The 20,000-nt window shown below is 35.8% G+C and overlaps 1 protein-coding gene across 1 annotated transcript in view; it reads left to right on the top strand.

Annotated features, from left to right (window-relative positions):
- LOC135214888 (uncharacterized) overlaps nt 1–20,000 on the top strand; it is a 102,923-nt gene that overhangs the window by 20,792 nt on the left and 62,131 nt on the right. Inside the window, 1 exon segment of the mRNA XM_064249334.1 lies at nt 19,355–19,474. Coding sequence (XP_064105404.1) covers nt 19,378–19,474 — 97 coding nt within the window. The 5' untranslated portion in view covers nt 19,355–19,377.

The raw sequence follows: 20,000 nt of genomic DNA, 5'->3' as shown, positions 1-20,000 counted from the left end.
GTGAAGGAACGTGGGAGGCCAAGTTGCTCTAGTGGAGTCTTCGTAGTTTTATTATTAGTCGTAATTCTGCTGTGTTTATACTTAAAGTTTAGTTGTCATGTCTTCTCTTTCTGTTGTCGTTGGCGTATTTTTTTTCTTAGTTATATATAATTTCATTGTTTCGGTGATTATTAGCCATATATAATTCCACTGTTACAGGAATTATTAGACCACCGGAATAGTAAATCACGCCTAGCCTAGCTTCGGTAACTGTCTCTTCCTATTTCTTGTCGCTGATTCCCCAGTATTTCCAATTTTTAAAGGCAGTATTTACACCTCGTTCAACGTTATGTACATTATTTTATTTAACCCTGTGTTTTTCCCATTTACTCCGCGTCTGGTTGGGAGGAAACCGCAGTTTCCCATTCCGCTGGATTTCCCATCAAAAACTGAGCGTACGACGCTCCGCCCTAATTCCAACATCCAAATTGTATAACTCACTCATGTTTACATGCTGCTCTCATACCTAGTTTTATATATATATATATATATATATATATATATATATATATATATATATATTTATATATATATCATTCGAGCTAACAAATAAATGTCCTTTAATATCTAATTCGCTCTACCTCGGAATTGATATATTTTCCTGTATGTACCGAAGGGGAATTTTTAGTTGATGATAATCTCGTCCCCCCTCATGTGATCGAACCACCGTCCAGTGGACGGGAAACCAAATCAGAAACGGACGGTGACGCTATCGAGTCTGCTGGCCGACTCGATAGCGTCACTGTCCGTTTCCGTTTCCCGTCCACTGGACGGTGGTTCGATCCCATGGGGGGACGAAATTATTATCAACTAAAAATTCCCCTTCGGTACATATATGAAAATATAACAATACCGAGGTAGAGCGAATTAGATATTAAAGGACATTTGTTAGCTCGAATGATTTATATGAATTATATATATATATATATATATATATGAGTTTTAGCTTAGCATGCAGGTTAGTCGCCTCCCTAAGAAAACAACTATTTTAAATGCACACGGATAAACACCCCATTTACATTAACAATATAGGAACACCAGGGGAGGTAGAATGTTTTCAAAATGATGTTTATTTGCTGACTTGTTTTTTAAGTTGTTCAAAAAGAGCAAATAGTTAATTATTTATAGTTGTTTATGTTTGTTTTTGAAATAAGGTTTGTCCATTTTAGTTGTAATAGATAGTGCCTTATACTCGGCTGTTGTATCTATTTATGATGATATCTTTTAAATCTTTTGGGATGTGGTACTACATAACTGTTGCTCCTAATACTATGAAAAAGAGCGCTTGCGTGGAAAGCTGAGGTGAAATGGATGACATTTGGTTTAGCCTACTTTTGTAAAGGAGGGGTTAATCTTAAAGTGGACTAAGAAATCTTTAAGGCCAGTTTACTTTAGTTTCGTTATTCTTTGGAATTGTCTTGTCTATTTATAAGCCAAATGATTTCAGGGCTTTTGCTTCGTTATTTTCTCCTAATTTTTAATTTTTTTTTTCATATAGAGAATTTAGTCATGGAAAGACTTTGTTTGCGTCCCATTTTTTCAAAATTAAGAAACTTCGGTTATCATTCCGAAAATATTTCAGCCTTTTTAAAAGCCTCCCTCCCATAATTTTAGATTTCATACTAGATTCAGGTTCGAGTCCGTGAGCGTTTCCCAAGATTGCTAGCGAGAAAAAGTCTGAGTTGAATATGGAATTTAGGCCAAAGGCCAAGCACTGGGACATATGAGGCCATACAGCGCTGAAATGGATGTCAGTAAAATAGTTGTAACAGGAGGAAAACCTCACAGTTGCACTACGAAGCAATTGTTAGGAGAGGGTGTAAAGTAAGATGGAAGAAAGAGAAAACGAAAGGAGGAGGTACAGTAAAAGGAACGAAAGGGGTTGCAGCTAGGGACCGAAGGCACGCTGCAAAGAACCTTAAGTAATGCCTACAGTGCACCGCATGACGGCATTACCTCCCTACAGGAGAAAAAGTCTGGTTGAATTCGTTTCACGCGGCCGTTGACAAGTGTCATTAGATAAGGCTGATGCTACTGGATTTTTGCCAGTAGCATCAGGGAAAGCAGACCCCCTTACGTGAGTTATATTCTTTGGTAGTTGTTCAGTCCGTGAAATTTTATGATCTCTTTCAGAATAATGATTTTATCCTTTCGTGCTTTATTTCTATATATATATCATAAAATATATATTATATATCAAATATATATTATAATATATAATATTATAATTTCTATATATATATAATATATATTATTATATTATATATATATTTATATATATATCATATATATGTATAATGTGATTTTTATTCCCTGTAGATTTTTGTATATAATTTTATTTTTCTGTGCATGAGAAATATATTCCTGACGTAGACATCATCAAGGGCGCTACTTGCGATTCTCTCTCTCTCTCTCTCTCTCTCTCTCTCTCTCTCTCTCTCTCTCTCTCTCTCTCTCTCTCACACACACACACACACACACACACACACACACACATATTACAACGCATTTGTGTTAATTGCAGGTATTTTCAGTTTATGAGATCGTACGTATGTCAGGTTCAAGCTGTTCACTGCGATAAGGAAATGGTATTTGGGAAGATAAGGCGACCCTCTTGATAAGGGGAGATTTACGTAGGATTCGAAAATGTGGTGGTCTGTTCACATACACTAGAACGCGTGGTTCCATAATTTACATGAGGCTTTGTGATGTTTTCGTCAATGTTTGCGTCTTTTACTTTCACAGATAATTATGTTCAGCATGTGACCTCTTGGTCTACACGTATAAATGGTGTTTTATATATATATATATATATATATTATATATATATATATATATATATATATATATATATATATATATATATATATATATAGTATATATTGAATATTTATCACACCACCGTGATTCATGTACTACATACATTAAGCTGCAAATGTCCTTCAATATCCTGTTCGCTCTACCTCGGAATTAATATATTTTCAAAAACGAAGGGGAATTTTTTAGATGATAATAATTTCGTCCTCTCGTGGATTCGAACCAGCTCACAGAGGAAAAATCAGGGCTTCAATGACGTTAATTCCGAGGTAGAGCGAATTGGATATTAAAGGACATTTGTAGTTTAATGCATAGTGTATATGCATACATACATACATATACATAGTATATGCAAACAATGTACAGTACGGTGGACATGTTTATAAATGCGCCTTATCTTTTATATACTGTCAACATATTTGATATGGAAAAATATCGTTAGAGATAAATATGTATACCGGTAATAAATATACATTGACGAAGTTTCAGGTCCTGTTAGTTATACGCAATAGCAGGATTCTTAATGTGTAGGATAACAAGGGAAAAAAATAATGGTTTCCTTTTTCTTAAGTTGCAGAGAAACGTGATAATATAATAATAATAATAATAATAATAATAATAATAATAATAATAATATTATTATTATTATTATTATTATTATTATTATTATTATTATTATTATTATTATTATTATTATTATTATTAATGAAATGATAATGGTATGGCCTGCGAGATGTTAATTTTCGAATGACTGCGGTATTAGCCTGGAATATTTAGGCGATAAAATAATTGGTTTGACGGATCTCTTGCGTTGAATATTTATTTATTGTAATAACGAGAGAGATTGTTATCGTTAACTGAAATATTGAAGAAGGAGAAACGAGAATACAAAAGAGAAAGGGAGAGAGAGAAAAAAAAATACCTGCCACCTTGAATATGTAAAAAAATATCAGTTTTAAAAACGCATATTGTATTAGTTTAGTTTGAATCTTATGATTTGGTTTTGTGTACAGGAATGCTGTTTTGAAATAACTTGTATAGTCAGAGGATATATACAAGCACGTTGAAGTCTTTTGTTCCATATTATGGTTGATTTCGGAATCCAGACAAAGAAGTCTCTCAAATTGTAGGTTAATGGCTACGTTTACAAATAGCGGCATTTTGAATTCTCTTGAAAATTATAAAATATTTCTAAAGGTTATCATATCACTGCACAAAATGGTTCCCAGAATCAGTGCTCTTTCTTGATGCGTTGTGTATCTATCCTCAGGAGTGTTACTTTAGATATAATTGTATCAGATGTCTTGTGTGCTTTTATTTGGTATTTTCATGCCGACGGTGTGAAGGTCTCCACGTTTTTTTTTTCTTTTGTATCATGAGTTAGTTATGTGGCTTTTAATTCGAATGTGAACTATCTTAATTCTCCGGTTCATATTTATTGTCGCATTTATTACCTTTCAGCTTCTGCCAGAGCTTGTTGAGTTAACCATTATGAAGCAAGACAGTCAAAAAAGGTGGTTAAGCCTTGCCAGAAGTCTCTTGTGTGTGTATATATGTGTGTGTGTGTTTTTTTTTTAATTATGTCTGTGGACGTATTTCGCAACGCATTTAACCTGCATCTATTTGCATTACATAGGAAGAACTACTTTTGCATTCTTATTTTGGCAACTGATCTGTCGATGTCCGTAAGAGGCAAGAAAAATAGACTCGCCTAAGCTGTGCGGGGTATACCGTCATCATTAGTGTTTAAACTGGTTTACTGTTTCATTCAGTATTTATGGCATTCCGGAGTAATACCATTTTAGTTCATAACTCGATCTTCAGCGGTACAGAGTTTGTTGGCATGTGCACAGTTGAAGTAGTTAACCTCGTTAGGAAGATGAAGCTGTTAAATTTAATTTTGTGGTTTTACTCTTCCTGCTTTTATCATTCCTTTTATATATATATATATTATATTAAATATATTATATATATATATTATATATATATTAATATATATATAATTTATATATTATGTAAATTAATATATAAACAAAAAATTAATAAATAAAATAAAAAATATAAAAACTAACGCCTCCAACCTACCGAAGTACTACCAGTTCATTTTTTTAGCCATTAAAACACCACCATACAACTGGACAGAGCATCTGCAAAAGGGATGGTTCCGCAGGTACAGAGAGGTGATTGATTATATATATATATATATATATATATATATATATATATATATATATAAAATATATATATATATATATATAATCAATCACCTCTCTATGCCTGCGGAACCATCCCTTTTGCAGATGCTCTGTCCAGTTGTATGGTGGTGTTTTAATGGCTAAAAATATGAACTGGTAGTACTTCGGTAGGTTGGAGGCGTTAGTTTTTATATTTTTTTAATTTTATTTATTTATTTTTCTGTTTTTGTTTTTGCGGTTATGCATAAAAGGTCCAGAAAAGCGGTCATTTGATGCAAACTAGTGTCTCCTGTATGGGTTTCATTATGTGTCCTAGCTGAATTTCTGTGGACGATATTTCGCGAACCATGTTTTGATGTGTTGTTGCTTGCATAAATTAGGGTGTAGTGGAGCCCACGTGAAGACAAGCAAATCAAGTGTTCAGACCCAAAGCACGAGATACAGTATTGTGATCACATTTCACATTGCATGTGCCTCAGTCAACACAACGCCCGTAGGGGGTAGTGCCGTCAGTGTACCTCATGCAGTGCAATGTAGGCACTACTTCGTTTCTTAGCAGCGTCCTTTCGGCTCCTAACTGCCAACCTTTTTCATTCCTTTTACTGTACCTCTATTCTTATTCTCTTTCTTCCGTCTCACTTTCCCACCCTCTCCTAACAATTGATTCGTAGTGCAACTACGAGGTTTTCCTTTCAAACATTGTTATTGTCAATTTCCTCCTTTTCAGCGCTGAATGCCATCGCCATCATAGGTCTCGGCGGCGTTTGGCCTAAATTCTGTTACGGTATTCTGTTCTATATTCTATTCTATTTAGTGAATGCGAGACGGCAGACCGACTAGCTCATTATTTTAGTAGAAAGAGAAGGAAACAGATTCGCAGTCTGTTGTTTGTACATGCTTTCACGTTCTTGGAATTGTTCGCGGTATATGACCAATTCCACTTCATGCAAAGTATCTTTTGATCTTCCTCTCCGGGGTCCAGGTGTGAATCTCCGTCGCAGGAGTCTGCGTTGGATTCGGTTTTTTTTTTTTTTTTTTTTTTTTTTATTTTTTTTTTTTTTTTTTCTTTTTTTTTTTTTAATGTAAAGTTTCACAGATATCGTCACTTGGCAGTCGACGTTTTCATGAACGAGGGAGTGACTTGGGATGAGTTGTTTGGAATCTGCGCAGTTACTGAGAATGCCGCCGGAATCTGAGAGTATTTTTTATTTTTTATTTTTTATTTTGTGTTTGTGTGAGCGCGTTTGTGCTCTTTAAAAGGAAGCTGATTTCCCTCTGGGCACTTACATTGTTTTATTCAGACTTGAATCAATTGAAAGTCATTTTTCTCGAGTCTTCTTTCTCCCTTGTCAGGAAGTCAGATGATAAATTTCGATAAACTTAGATCAAAATAAATGTGATGCAGGATACATGCAAAGATTCATATATCAGAGTTTATGCTGAAGGTCACTTCTTGTTCGAGTTTGAAGGCTGATTTGTGTTGCGGATGCGCATTTGTCTGTCGAAGTCCAAACCCCAGGCATTACAGCAGCGCGGTTCCTTCCGGTCTGTGTGTATGTGTGTGTGTGTGTGTGTGCGTGCGCGCGTGCCCGTGCTTTGTGTGTGTGTGAGAGTGTGTATGTATGTACATGTGTATAAGGTAGTACTGTGGTATGAAGTGTGCGCGCTCTCAGATAAACTTCGCCTGAATGATGTGAATTCCGGTATTATGTCATCACCGCGTCCTTAGGTCGAAATAATAATCTTATACTTAGGGGAGTTTCGATCTTACGGAAGCCCTCCAGCCCACCAAGGAGGGATAATGACTAAGGAGAATTGCCCTAACGGACAAACTGGGTTTTATCGAATCTGGAAGTTATTATAAACACGAAAGTCGAAACAGCTGTACTCAGTGACATTCGAGTTCCTTCATGATTGTCAAATAGGGAGCAATTGGAAGACTTATTTCAGTGTTGTCTTTTAAGCGTAGGAAAAAAATGTTTTTAAACTTTTGCATGTAACCATAATGTAAATACTATTTATATCTTATGAGAAACACATTCAGTATCTTGGGGATCTTAGGGCCTTTATAGGCACGAACACAGTCGTTTTATTATTTATATATATATATATTATATATATATATATATATATTATATATATATATAGACAGACAACAGAGCTACAATGTCCTTTTAATATCTAATCCCCTCTACCTCTGAATTAATATATTTTCATATGTTAACCGAAGGGGAAATTTTTAGAGCGAATTAGGTATTAAAGGACATTTGTAGCTCGATGTGTGTATATGAATCACGGTAATGTTGATGTTGACTCATATATCATATATATATATAATATATATAATATATATAAGTATAGCTATATATATGTGTGTGTGTGTTGGGCGGGGCGGGCGGCGGCGGAATAGCATTTTCTTGAAAATTGTACTGAAATTAAAGCCATTGGCCAAGTTACTGTAAACGCTCTACGTGTTGCCTTGGCACACGAACCTCTGTACCTAATTCATAAGATCTTATGAATTCTTTATTCCTCTCTCGTACAGGAGGTCCATTCTCTGTCAAGAGAGAAAGGACGCCATTTAGGAGAATTAAACCCATGCCTTACACACACACACACACACACACACACACAAATGAATTTTCTAACAAGGCTCCCAAAATCATAAGATTTTGACTGTGGAGACCCACAAGGGTAACCGTGGGCGAAGCATTTCTCTTCCCAGTTAACCTTGCCTCTGATGTGTAGGCTTCTTTGGCAAGGTTCTGAAAGCTTAGGACGTTGGAAATGAAACTGCGTATGAGTTTTATTAGAGCCTCGAGGGTATTATTGTGCCTGGGAATTGGTGGGCGGAGATTTATCCATATTGTTGTAGATATTTATTTCGTCGGCAGTAAACTTCTTGAGGTGATAATTAACGACAGTGAACGCTCGCTTTTATTTTCTTTAAGGTCATCCTATCCGTGCTTATTTATTCTATAACGGATCTATATTATTCTGTAGATGAATCATAGCTTTTCCCCGGTCGTTTTTCAACAAAACTTCCGACGTTTATTTCTGTCACGTACTCTGCAGCAGCATTAAAGCTTATGTAGAAAATATAAGCAGCCTTTTGTGAAAATTAACTGAGACTGTTCGACGGTGCTCTTCCAAGCAATCGCGCGATGATGGAGCAAAAGACCTTCGGATTTCATCATCATGAATTTACGTTTCAGAGTTGCCACGCAGAACTTTGGGTAACTTAAACCAAAAAGGTTAAGTTTTCTTGTCATATGAAAGTATGGCTTCGTTCTCCCCAATTTTATCTCATGGAGTATTTTTCTAATATAATTACGGGAAGAGGACGTCCCTCCATTACCAGAGAGAGGGAGAGAGAGAGAGAGAGAGAGAAATTGTATACTTGTGGATAGAGGCACTGGTCATTCGAGTTACACATCCAATAATGGAGAGATGGATGATTTATGCTCGTACAACAAAGAGTAGCGTTGTGTGGCAACTGCCCTCTCCGATGACTGCCGAGTTAAATAGCAAAGTTCCTCCTACTGTTGAAGATTGATCGTGGTCTGGTGCGTTAGTTGGCGATCTCGTGTGAGTTCATGAAAAAACGGGCATTATTCACACGTGTGTCCCCTTTTATTTGTTTACATTTTAAGCCATAAAACAACAATAAGACGCATTAAAACAATGGGCAGCGCCTGTTTAAGGGATCTCTTCTCGCTTGTGAAGGATTATGTCGTATATCTATTCCCTTTTAATACGTTCTTGACTTACCTAAGGAAAAAAATGACTAGCCATAACCAGTGGTCCATTCTAGCATAATCAGAGAAGCTAGAAATTCTGAAGATTTATCGTTCATTATGAGTACATTGTTTGCCATTGACCCAGGATCCCCGAAATTGAAGTGGGTGAACATTTTTTTAATATGTAAAATATATATATATTTGTACGATATATGTAATAGGGTAAGAGAAAACCTGGCGAAATGCCCATGTCCGTTTTGGAAACGATCAGACGGAGACGTGGCTGAATTTTAAAAATTATTTTTGAATTTTGTCAGGGAAAATAGAAAGTTTCAGCCATTTTGGGTATTTGTTCAATAACTGTTTTCGTGTTACTGTTAGTGTTTTTTTTTTAAATTTAAATCCTTATGGGAATAAAAAAAATACTCTAAAAATAATTTGGATGGAGAAAAAAAAAGAAAAGGATGGACTTTTTCCTTGGAGGAAATAGAGGCCGGCCTCTCATAGGATGAATGGTTATAACAGTGGAGAAAAACGGAAACAGGAAGAGAATTCCAAAGCACGTTGGTAATAAAGAGAAAGAATCAGCCACCGGACGGTGCCGTCCTAGGATTTCTGATTTCCGCAGAGTGGATGTGGGAAGAGGTGGACCGAAGGTTGTTTGAGAGGAGGAGGAACTCTCCCACTTCAGCTCAACATGACATTGACCAAAACACTATATTTAGAAGCGAAAGAGAGACTACCTTGCGAGAAAGCCAGGGATGGGCGGGGTTCAAGATGGAACGGGAACATACAATATATTTAGACAACAGGTAATTTATTTTTTGAAGCTAATACAGCAGATTTAATTTAAGAGTCGCCAAACTACTTTGATTCAAAATGATTCGAAAACTTGGATGGGAGAGTCGACTGTAACGGTATATGAATCATTTTTCAACTTAGATGTCGTAGGTTATTAACATAATCTAATAATGACAAAGATTTTGTGAATATAACCTTCGTCTAATATATCTCCCAATAATAGTAATAATAGTGAAGAGCTATGAAATGTAAGGGCATTTATTCAGACTGTATTCGTAACACTGACTGTGTTGGAAAAAACCATGTAGGAATGCGTCGTGACTCAGTATGATTCGCGGTAAATGAATAAAGAATAAACTTCTGTAAGCAGTTGAATCCAGGAACCGTATTACTTTTTTTTTTTTTTTTTTTTTTTTTTTTTGTGCACATTTCAGTTAGTTACCGGAGGCGCTTATTTGAGATGCATCTCTTTGACCCACATGACCTGTTGCGGTCATCCGGGTCATCCGTATTTTACTCTGAAGGTCTGTAGACGCCTGTTGAGCGAAGCTTGCTTCTGCTGCTGCAGCTGCAACCAATCCATTGTCCAGGCAGGATCTTTCACTGCGCCTGCTATCTTGTGTTTTTCATGTGTTGCACATGCAGTCTTCAATCTTAGTTTCCCTCTACTGTTTGCCTTGGTGCCATGACCATTGCTTGTTATTCCGTTTCTCTTCTGCGCCCTCTCTCCTCTTTCGAGGAATTTTCTCTTCTTTTTTTTTCAATTTCGAGGAGTACAGTTTATAGAAATGATTAGCATCAATTAGGACTAATTCATTACTATGTTTGCATCTCACATCGTAGCATAATTCGTCGTGGTGATGGTATTTTTATAAAGTTTTTTTATATATATATTTAAGCCGAAATCGACAAGAAAATGATCATATTTCAAAAGTTTAATAAACTTGGACACTTCTGGAGGTTGTCTGAAACTACGAGTTTTGATCAGAAGGTTCCGGAGTTATCCGGACTCGGTCTCTGTTCATAGAGACTGTGATGTGATTAGCTGCTTTAGAATGTCAAGAGGGTGGGGTGCTTTTGTCAGAGGAGCAGCATATTGCCTATTATAATTCTTGCTTACCTTGCTCAGCCTTTTGTTAGGCGTTACGGATGCAAACATATGCGCAAGATGCCCAAGATACCCAGAGGAACGATTTCACTCCGAATTATGCAGCAGGTAAAGGCTTGAAATGATTTGAAGACTCTCTCTCTCTCTCTCTCTCTCTCTCGTGGCTCACAGTAGTCAGCGTCCTGAGTTCCCCGTTACGAAACCCGTGTTCGATTCTCGAACCGGGCGAGGACGGACGAATGAGCTCGTTTCATAAATCTGCAGTGTGCTTCTGTTAACCTAAGCAGTGCATTATGAAAATATGATTGTCGATTGTTGTGGGTCATAATAGGATAGGAAGATAAAAAAAGAGAATGCCCTTTGGTAAGTCAAAAGATATACTATCATCCTGCTAAGGTGAAACCATTCGTGGTATACTTATCACACGTGTGTTGGATCTTAATCCGTAACGATGGGCGTTAACTTGTTGCTAACTGAAAATCTTTCCGCCTTGAAATGGTCTTGAAATTCCTACACATGAATATCTTTTTTGCTAATCCTATACACGCGCATGTATCACACACTATATGCGTATATGTAGTTATAAAACAGCTTATATGGCAATTCATGATAGGATTTAAGTCTTGTTTCTTATGCAAACCGTTCACTTGAGAATTGTGGATCGGTAATGTTCATCGTTCGTTTTAGTAATCATTTCGTTTTCTGCTTGGAAAGTGTATCTTGACCCTTTTCAAATTGTTTAAGAAATGACTGGTAAGTGGTAAGTAACAGTTTTACTGGTGACAGTCGTTGGAAGCTCCAAGTAGCGATGGAAAAGTTTAAAAGTGTTTAAAAAAAAAGAAAAGACATGAATGTTACCAAGAGCAAGACGACGATATAAATAACAACAGTAATAGAGAAATGATTACATACCGCAGTCCGCCCAAATGGGGATGTCTACTTTTAGAATATCTTTTCGCCTATTTCATCAGTTCTCTAGTTCGGTTAGTGAAGTTTTGTAATGAGCGTCATTCGTTCCAGTTTGAGGCATTACTCTTGCATTTCGTGAAATTTCTCATTGTCCTGTATTATTCTACGTGGTTGACCAAAGGGCAGTTCATTTAATCTCTTTCCCATTGGTATTGTTTCTATACTTTTATGGTGAGTTTGAGGAAAGAAATCCTCCTCTCTTCAGAAGGCCACGTGATGCCTTCTGGACCACCACCAGCAATCCCCAGCTGTGCTACTCTTTCTTTTCCCTCTGCCCTGATAGCTTTTCAATATTTTTGGTCGCTTTTTTTTCTGTGATACATATGACCATTCATGTTTTATGAGGCCATAGACTCCCTGTGGACGCTGTTATAATTTTTCCTTTATGCATCGATTAGATACAGACGCTGAGTCGTCTTATCTGTCGCCTTGGGATTTAAAAAAAAAAAAAAAAAAAAAAAAAAACTAGACAAAATTTGTTAATTCATCCAGAAGGTTTTATTTGTACTTGTCTGTGTTGAAAAGGGAAAAGGGTTCTAGAGGGCAGTTTTATTATTAATTCTTTTTTTTCATCGAAGGACAAGTCTGTGGAAATAATGTCTTTTATTGCTCGATAGAATCTGAAAGGATTTACTAATTATGCTCCTTGGGGGATATTGATTTACTTTGCCTTTTCCATTTGTTTGGCGAAGGTTAGATGTCCTTGCTCTATTGCCCGTAACGAACACTTACGAATCCTTGCCTGTATTTTATGTTAGATCGTGAATGATACTATCGCCAAATACTGTCTTTTTATGGAAGGTAGTCGTAGCTAAATAAAAAGTTAAAAGTACGGAAGGACAGCGCATGCAAAGAAAAAAAAAAGAAGAAAACACAAGCATTAGATAAAGAAGCTGGGCAAAATGGAAGTTCTTGTGGGAAAATAATAAGGTGAATGCCAAATTGCTACGGAGATAGTGGAACAGTAGAGGCTGCGTTAAAGTAACAAGCCATGCGTGCGAAAAATGACTGATATTGAGACATGAATCATGTCGAAAATAAGAAAAAAAATATTAGGAGACAAGAGGACCTTGGTTTTTTAGAGCACCTTAACGACAAAATAAAATGTCGTTTTTTGTCGTTTTTTTTTCTTTTATGTGGCAGATGGTCTCTAGGAGGACTTGAGTATTTAATTGGCCTCTAATCGTTTTGGTATCGCAAAGGTTTTATAGTTATATATATATATTGTTTTAAAATTCTTAGTGCTTAAAATTGAACACATTTCAAGACTAGCAACGATGATGGAAAATGACACACAAAGTACCGAGCTCTTTTATTACTAAGTTTTGTATGACGTATTCTTCTTCATAGCATAAAGCATAGTTTACGTTAATTTATAATATTATATATATATATATATATATATATATATATATATATATATGTGTGTGTGTGTGTGTGTGTGTGTGTGTGTGTGTGTGTGTGTGTGTGTGCGTTTATGTGTGTGTGAGCTATATTTTTTGCCTGTGAGGGGTTGGTTTGGGAATGTGACCCTTAAATTCACTGCCGACTCGTGTGCCATTATTATTATTTGACGGCCAGACATTTAACTATTTGACCAGAACCAATGTTAAGCAAATTTGTTGATCTAAAGACTTGTAAGGGAAGTGTAACTGCCGGTGGAGCATATTCGTCGGTTTATTCTCTCTCTCTCTCTCTCTCTCTCTCTCTCTCTCTCTCTCTCTCTCTTCTCTCTCTGAACCTAGTTTTGGATGTATACCAGAGTCAACTGGTGGCAAGGAAAGGGCGTGGGCCTTGCAATCTCATCCCAAGAGACAAGTTGGGAACTGATTAAGCTTTGCCCGTCTGGCGCCACCCGTTTCACGAAAGGAAAATGCGTGGACGTTGGATATATTTTTCCTGCTTATTTTTCTGGATATCTTTTGCCAGCTTAATTTCTTGGATATATTTTTTGCCAGCTTAAGAATCTTTGATATCTTTTATTTTCAATTTTGTTTAATCAAGCAAAGACCGAGTTAATTTGCCTAAAGGCATCTGTAGCAATGAAAAGAGAGACATAAAGTAATAACCCACCCCCCCCAAAAAAAAAAAAAGAATGAAGGGGAAAACACCTCAGACTAAAGACTATATGTAATACTCAAAGACTGTACAAATATTGCAGTACTCACTGCATGAATTTCATGCAAACCCACATGATCTTCAAACATCACTAGTGACATTAAAACCACTAGGTAAGCGATAACCGGTCTCAATAATGATTATGATGGGTACAGCAAAGCATCAAATACTATTTACAGTTATTTATCGAATGACCTGCTAAACTGCTTAGTATAAATAAGCGATATATTTTAATTTTTTTATATATTACCAGATGTAAAGACATATGGACATTTCGGATCGTATCGTTGTCCTTGCACCGGCTATTACACAGAATATAAAGTATATCGCTTATTGATAAGCACTTTAGGAGGTCAATCTATAAATAATTGTAAATACTACTTGAAACTGTCGAGTTTCTCTTAAATTTAATGCTTTGCTGTAGTACTAGATGACTAACGTCACTGGCTATATGATAACAAAAGGACTTGATAGTATTAAACCAAAATTAAAGTATATACGCGTGGCGTTTTCGTGCAAAATAAATGGTAATTTAGTCTTTTAAGTATTACGCATAGTCTTTGGTCTGATGTATTTCCTTCAGTATGTCTGTATTTTGCTGTATTTTAATTGGTGTATTCAGCTGTCTTTATGTCTCTCTTTCCGTTGCTAGGGATATTTTAGTCTTCTAGGCCGCATTACTCACTGTCTTGGCTTGACTAGAAAGAAATGACAATAAAAAAAATGACTAAAGAAAATAAAAATCGTGGGTGTAGCTGAAGACACTCGAGTGGTTTGCAGAGCTGTGAAACTTCTTTTGACTGCTTGCAACCTCATATGAATAGTATCCCCAAACGTCCTCTGCGCAAACTGATAACGAAGAGGACGGAGTAAGAGAATGCAGAAGTAAATGCGACTATTTTTGTGCTTGCGCCACGCAGTGCATGTTTTATTGTGCACTCGGATCTGAAATTTGATGTCCGCGCAAGCGAATGCTACGCTTGGCATTGCAGTATTCGTCCACGTCGAGAAACTTTATTTATGTAGGTGCGTTTAGAGAGAGAGAGAGAGAGAGAGAGAGAGAGAGGTTGGCAGGCAGGCAGGCAGGAGAGTACATGTAGATATTGCAGACACTTATATATAGTTATTTGTTACCTTTGTTTTATATAGTAGATTTTTATTGAAGGAGTCTTACAGATCCTATTTACGTAACATTCAATTCATCCAAAAAACTTTATGAAAATTACGAAAAAGAGATTGAGGAAGTACCATTAGACGTAAAATTTCGACAGGAGGTATACGAAAGCCTGCACGGTTTATATGGACCGTATTAGCAATTTGATATGGTATCAGAGATATGATGAATAATTTTGCTTGTATAACATAAAATCGGTTGAAAAATGTTTGTGTGCCATTATTCACCCAAACTTACTTTCTCTGTCTCACCCGATTTTCCTTACGGTAGATGTACTGTTACCCTGTCAAGTTTTCCCCGTCGTTTATGGCCTATTCTGTTTCGTTGAGGGGTAAAAGATACGTGGATTAAGAACATTTATCCTGACATGAGAGAGAGAGAGAGAGAGAGAGAGAGAGAGAGAGAGACTTGAGACTCAGGCTTTCAGAAAAACACCATACAGAGATTCTCGTACACAAAAAAGATACAATATTTGAATACATACAGAGAGAGAGAGAGAGAGAGAGAGAGAGAGAGAGAGCGGAAGGGGGGTAGAGAAAGGCGGTACTAGGGCTGGGGTAAAGGAGGGTTAAGACTCCAAGAGGCAGCAACGTGTGTCCTCCTCCTCCTCCTCCTCCTCCTCCTCCTCCCACCTTCTGCACCTTCTCTTCGTAGCATCTCAACTTTAATCCTGACGGCGCTACTTTCCTTGATCTCTTCTCTTTTCAGCTTTAAGAGTGGCCAACTTTCTCTACAGACCGCCCTTGTATCTCTCTCTCTCTCTCTCTCTCTCTCTCTCTCGTCCTGCAGTATTAGTTTCAAAGGCAGTTTCTTATATCGCTTCGCCTGTTTGTTTTTTTGTTTCTTTTTTATTTTTTTTTTATTTTCACGAATTGCAGAGTCACATCCTCAGGGTCAGTAAACTTGTAAAACAATTGGCATAAGTTTTTGCTTTTTATTTTCATTTTTTTGTTATGCCTGGCGCATTCTTTCCCACGTCTGCTTTAATATAATATAATATATATAATATATATAATAATAATATATATATATATATATATATATATATATATATATATATATATATATATATATATATGTGTATATATATATATATATATATAATATATATATATATATATATATATATATATATATCTATATATATATATATATATATGAAAGCATTAAGCTACAATTGTCCTTTAATATCCAGTTCGCTCTACCTCGGAAACATATATGATTTATACTTGCATTGAATCACGGTGATGAGATAATATGTGTGTGTGTGCGCGCGCGCGCGTGTGCGATGTAATATTTCTTTCAATGTTTTATACCTCTATAATGCAATATTTTTGCCCTATTGCCGTTAATTATTTCATTAAGGAAATTGATATCATGTACAAAGCTTGCTAGAAAGTATATATGTGTATACTATATATATATATATATATATATATATATATATATATATATATATATATATATATATATATATATATATATATATATGTATATATATATATATATATATATATATATATATATATATATATATTTATTATTAGATATATTATATTATATTATATTATATTTAAATAAAGAAGGTGAGAGTGAAATTACTTTTTTACGATTACTGATAACTGTATCATTATTAAAAATTAGAATGATATTTAGAAATTGCATATCGATCATTAGATTTGGAAGCCAGTCCGCGCCTTCTAATTTGCAGACCTTATTACTGTAATGGTTTAATGGAGCGTTAGAACAAAAGAACAAGATAAAGGATGTGAAAATTTCTTACTGATGATGTACTAGGTATTGTATCGGGGTGGGTTGTGTGTGGTGTGTGTGGGGGGGGGGGGGGTATTCATCATGGCTCCTCATACAGTCGACGGTTGCTGATGTGGGATGTGGACAAGATTTCAGTCCAGGAAGTTGTAATAGATTCGCTTCATTTGCGGTTTCACATCAGTTGGGGGATTCGGGGTTTCTTGTGCAGCCGGCCAGACGAAGAATTGAGGGTGGTCCTGTTCCTCCAAGTTTTCAACTTTATATATATATATATATATATATATATATATATATATGATATATATATATATATATATATATACATATATATATATATACACACACATACACACACATAATTGGTTTGGCTCTCCTTCCTCTTAGCTGGAATGTTTTCTCTCCCATATCCATGTTTGCGTTAATAGTTACATATATTCTATAATGGATTCAATTACTCGAAAAAGTATTTATTATTTATTATTATTAAATACTGGTCGGTCGTTTTATCGCATTTTGGCAGATATCTCCATTAAGTTATCTTTAAGAAAATATGATTAAATTTTTACTTAGTTTCAGCGTTTTCTGACTAGTAAAATGTATACTTACCTATTAGCCTTAATGTCAGTAGTTCTTAAACAAAATGTATATATATATATATATATATATATATATATATATATATATATATATATATATATATATATATATAGTATATATCATATAATATGTAAACTCAAGCACACGTTACTCCTTCATAAATGACGATTGTAGAATTGGAATCCAGTGAAAAAAAAATATTTATTTTTTTTGTTTTTGTATAACATAATGTAACAATGATGATTGAACGTACGATTAAAAGGAATACAAGAGGTTGGAAAGAAATAATTCTTCGTTGACGAAACATGAAGGTGAAGGATAAAAGCTGCTAACTTCTAAGAACCCGTAGGGGGAACGTTGAAAGACAAGATTTTAGAATGGGACAAGAGCTTGATCACAGAATATTGAAAGCAAAGGAGGTAAATAGATCGAGCGGTGCGGCAGGATTGAAAGAGAAGGAAATTGTCGACGGAAGCAGGAATTATCGCAAGTGGGAGGATTACTGCGGAAACTCATAAATGGCAGTGGAAGTGAATTGTGGATTTAAAAAAAAAAAAAAAAAAAAAAAAAAAGGGCTCTGGTGGTCTGGTGGGAGAGAGGGCGGTTTATTGAGATGGAGTCTGTGTAATATATGTTTTAAGGGAGAGATTAGTAGAAGGAGATGACGGCGACAATCTCAGAGACGCAGATATGGAGAGATAGGTGAAAATCTGCTTGAAATATAACCTTTGCTGAAAAAGGTCACTTCCGTTATGGGGTTGTGGGTCACGTGTTGGGAATGCAAGAGAATATATATGTTGTTTTTATTGTTGTTGCTTTTGTTGAGTGGAAGAACAGGATGAAGTACAGCGGCAGCTGGGCTTAAAAAAGGGGAAATTATTGTTTTTCTCGTATCACAAGCGAGGTTGCCAGGGGTCGATTTTATGGCTTTGACGAGTTGGTTTACTCTCATTTCTTTGAATGGATCGTTGACCCAAGCGGAGAACTGTGCACCTGTAGAGTCAGTTGATGATTGGATGAGGCAATCTAATCGGTTTTTAATTGAAGTAGAAGCTCTCTCTCTCTCTCTCTCTCTCTCTCTCTCTCTCTCTCTCTCTCTCTCTCTCTGGGAGACGCCTATGAATCCTGTAACCCAATATCAGATGGTCTAGGTGGTGCCATGAGGCTTCAGTGATTAACACCAGTAGGGTGAGACTCTACCCTCACATTATCTCACTGCTTATGACGGTTGTTTGCCTAAGCTGGTTTTTTTTTCCGGCTTGGGAAGATCGCCACTTCCTTGTTCGGACCTGGGAAGTGCAAGCTGGAAAAAAATAAAAATAACAATAAACGTGACTAAAGAGGTTGTATGGAACATTTTTCTTAATCGGAACTATGCTACGGCGTGTTTGCTTTTTTCTGATTATTAAGAAGTTCTTTTCCTAAGAGGAGGATTTTAAAGAGTGAAGTTGTTTTTAACGAAGTGAAGACTGTAATGTTGTTGAATTATTGCAATGAAGTAGATATTACTTGTCAAAAACTGGTGTATAATATATATATATATATATATATATATATATATATATATATATATATATATATATATATATATATATATATTTAAAATGTTGGACTGAGCTGTTGACAACCTCCGTAGCTATTATTATTATTATTATTATTATTATTATTATTATTATTATTATTATTATTATTATTATTATTATTATTATTAATCTAAACACAGCAGAAACAAACCTTTCCAGGTGTTTGTAACTTTCGCCATAATTTTTTAATGACTTTAACTAAATATTGCTCGGCAGTTTTAGAGCGAACAGCGATGAGATGTGAATATGTAAATTAGGAACGATGAGGCCTCTTTGGTTTTGTGTCCGTATCTATTTTCATACACCCCTTGGCCCACTTCGTTCTTGTAGGGAACTAGCATGCACAGTGAACTCATAGATTAACTTAAGATCGAACCAAATATTTCGTTTTTATATGCGCCTTCATAGATATTTATTTTTTTTCTTTTTTTACCTTTCAGGCTACGTCAGTGTTGTAGGAAACATGATTGGAGGAGCGTGTCAGGGAGCCACGCCCACTAGTTTGCCACAGCCAATAGGAGCAGCCCTTCGACCTCCATGGCCTTCAGCTACTATTGAAGGTTAGTGTGATTGCATGTTATGCTCAGCCTCTCTTCCTTTTCTCGTTTTTCCTCTTCTAAGCGTCGCAGTTTGTTTAGAATTTCTTTTCTTTCGTCGTAAACCTCACCCGCCTAATCTGCGTGATTGTGTACCCTGACGGGTGTGTCATCGTCTCCTATTAGCCATAGACTGTCAGCTTCTATCGCATTTAGGTGTCATAAACGTTATGTCTAAATTCCTTCTCTTTACCTTGATGCGCTTTCCTGCTTGTTTCTCCGAATATTCTGAGAAAATGGACATCGTTTTTTTTAATGCATTCGTTTAAAATTTCGAGAGGGATTGTTATTGTTACATTATGCTCTCATGTTTGTGTTAATGGGAAGTTTCCACTTTCTACGTAGAAGAAAATATGGGATTGTGTTACGGTTGTTACGCCCGTTTTATCACGTATTACAAAAAATTGTCTGGTAGAAAACTGTAATGAGTACAGTAGTTTTTATTTATTTATTCATTTATTTATTTATTTATTGTGGGCTATTCCAAATT

Source organism: Macrobrachium nipponense, chromosome 46, assembly GCF_015104395.2.
Source record: "Macrobrachium nipponense isolate FS-2020 chromosome 46, ASM1510439v2, whole genome shotgun sequence".
In the NCBI taxonomy this organism is placed as follows: domain Eukaryota; kingdom Metazoa; phylum Arthropoda; class Malacostraca; order Decapoda; family Palaemonidae; genus Macrobrachium; species Macrobrachium nipponense.
Note: the sequence above shows the minus strand (reverse complement) of the source record. Positions and strands in the feature narration are given on the sequence as shown.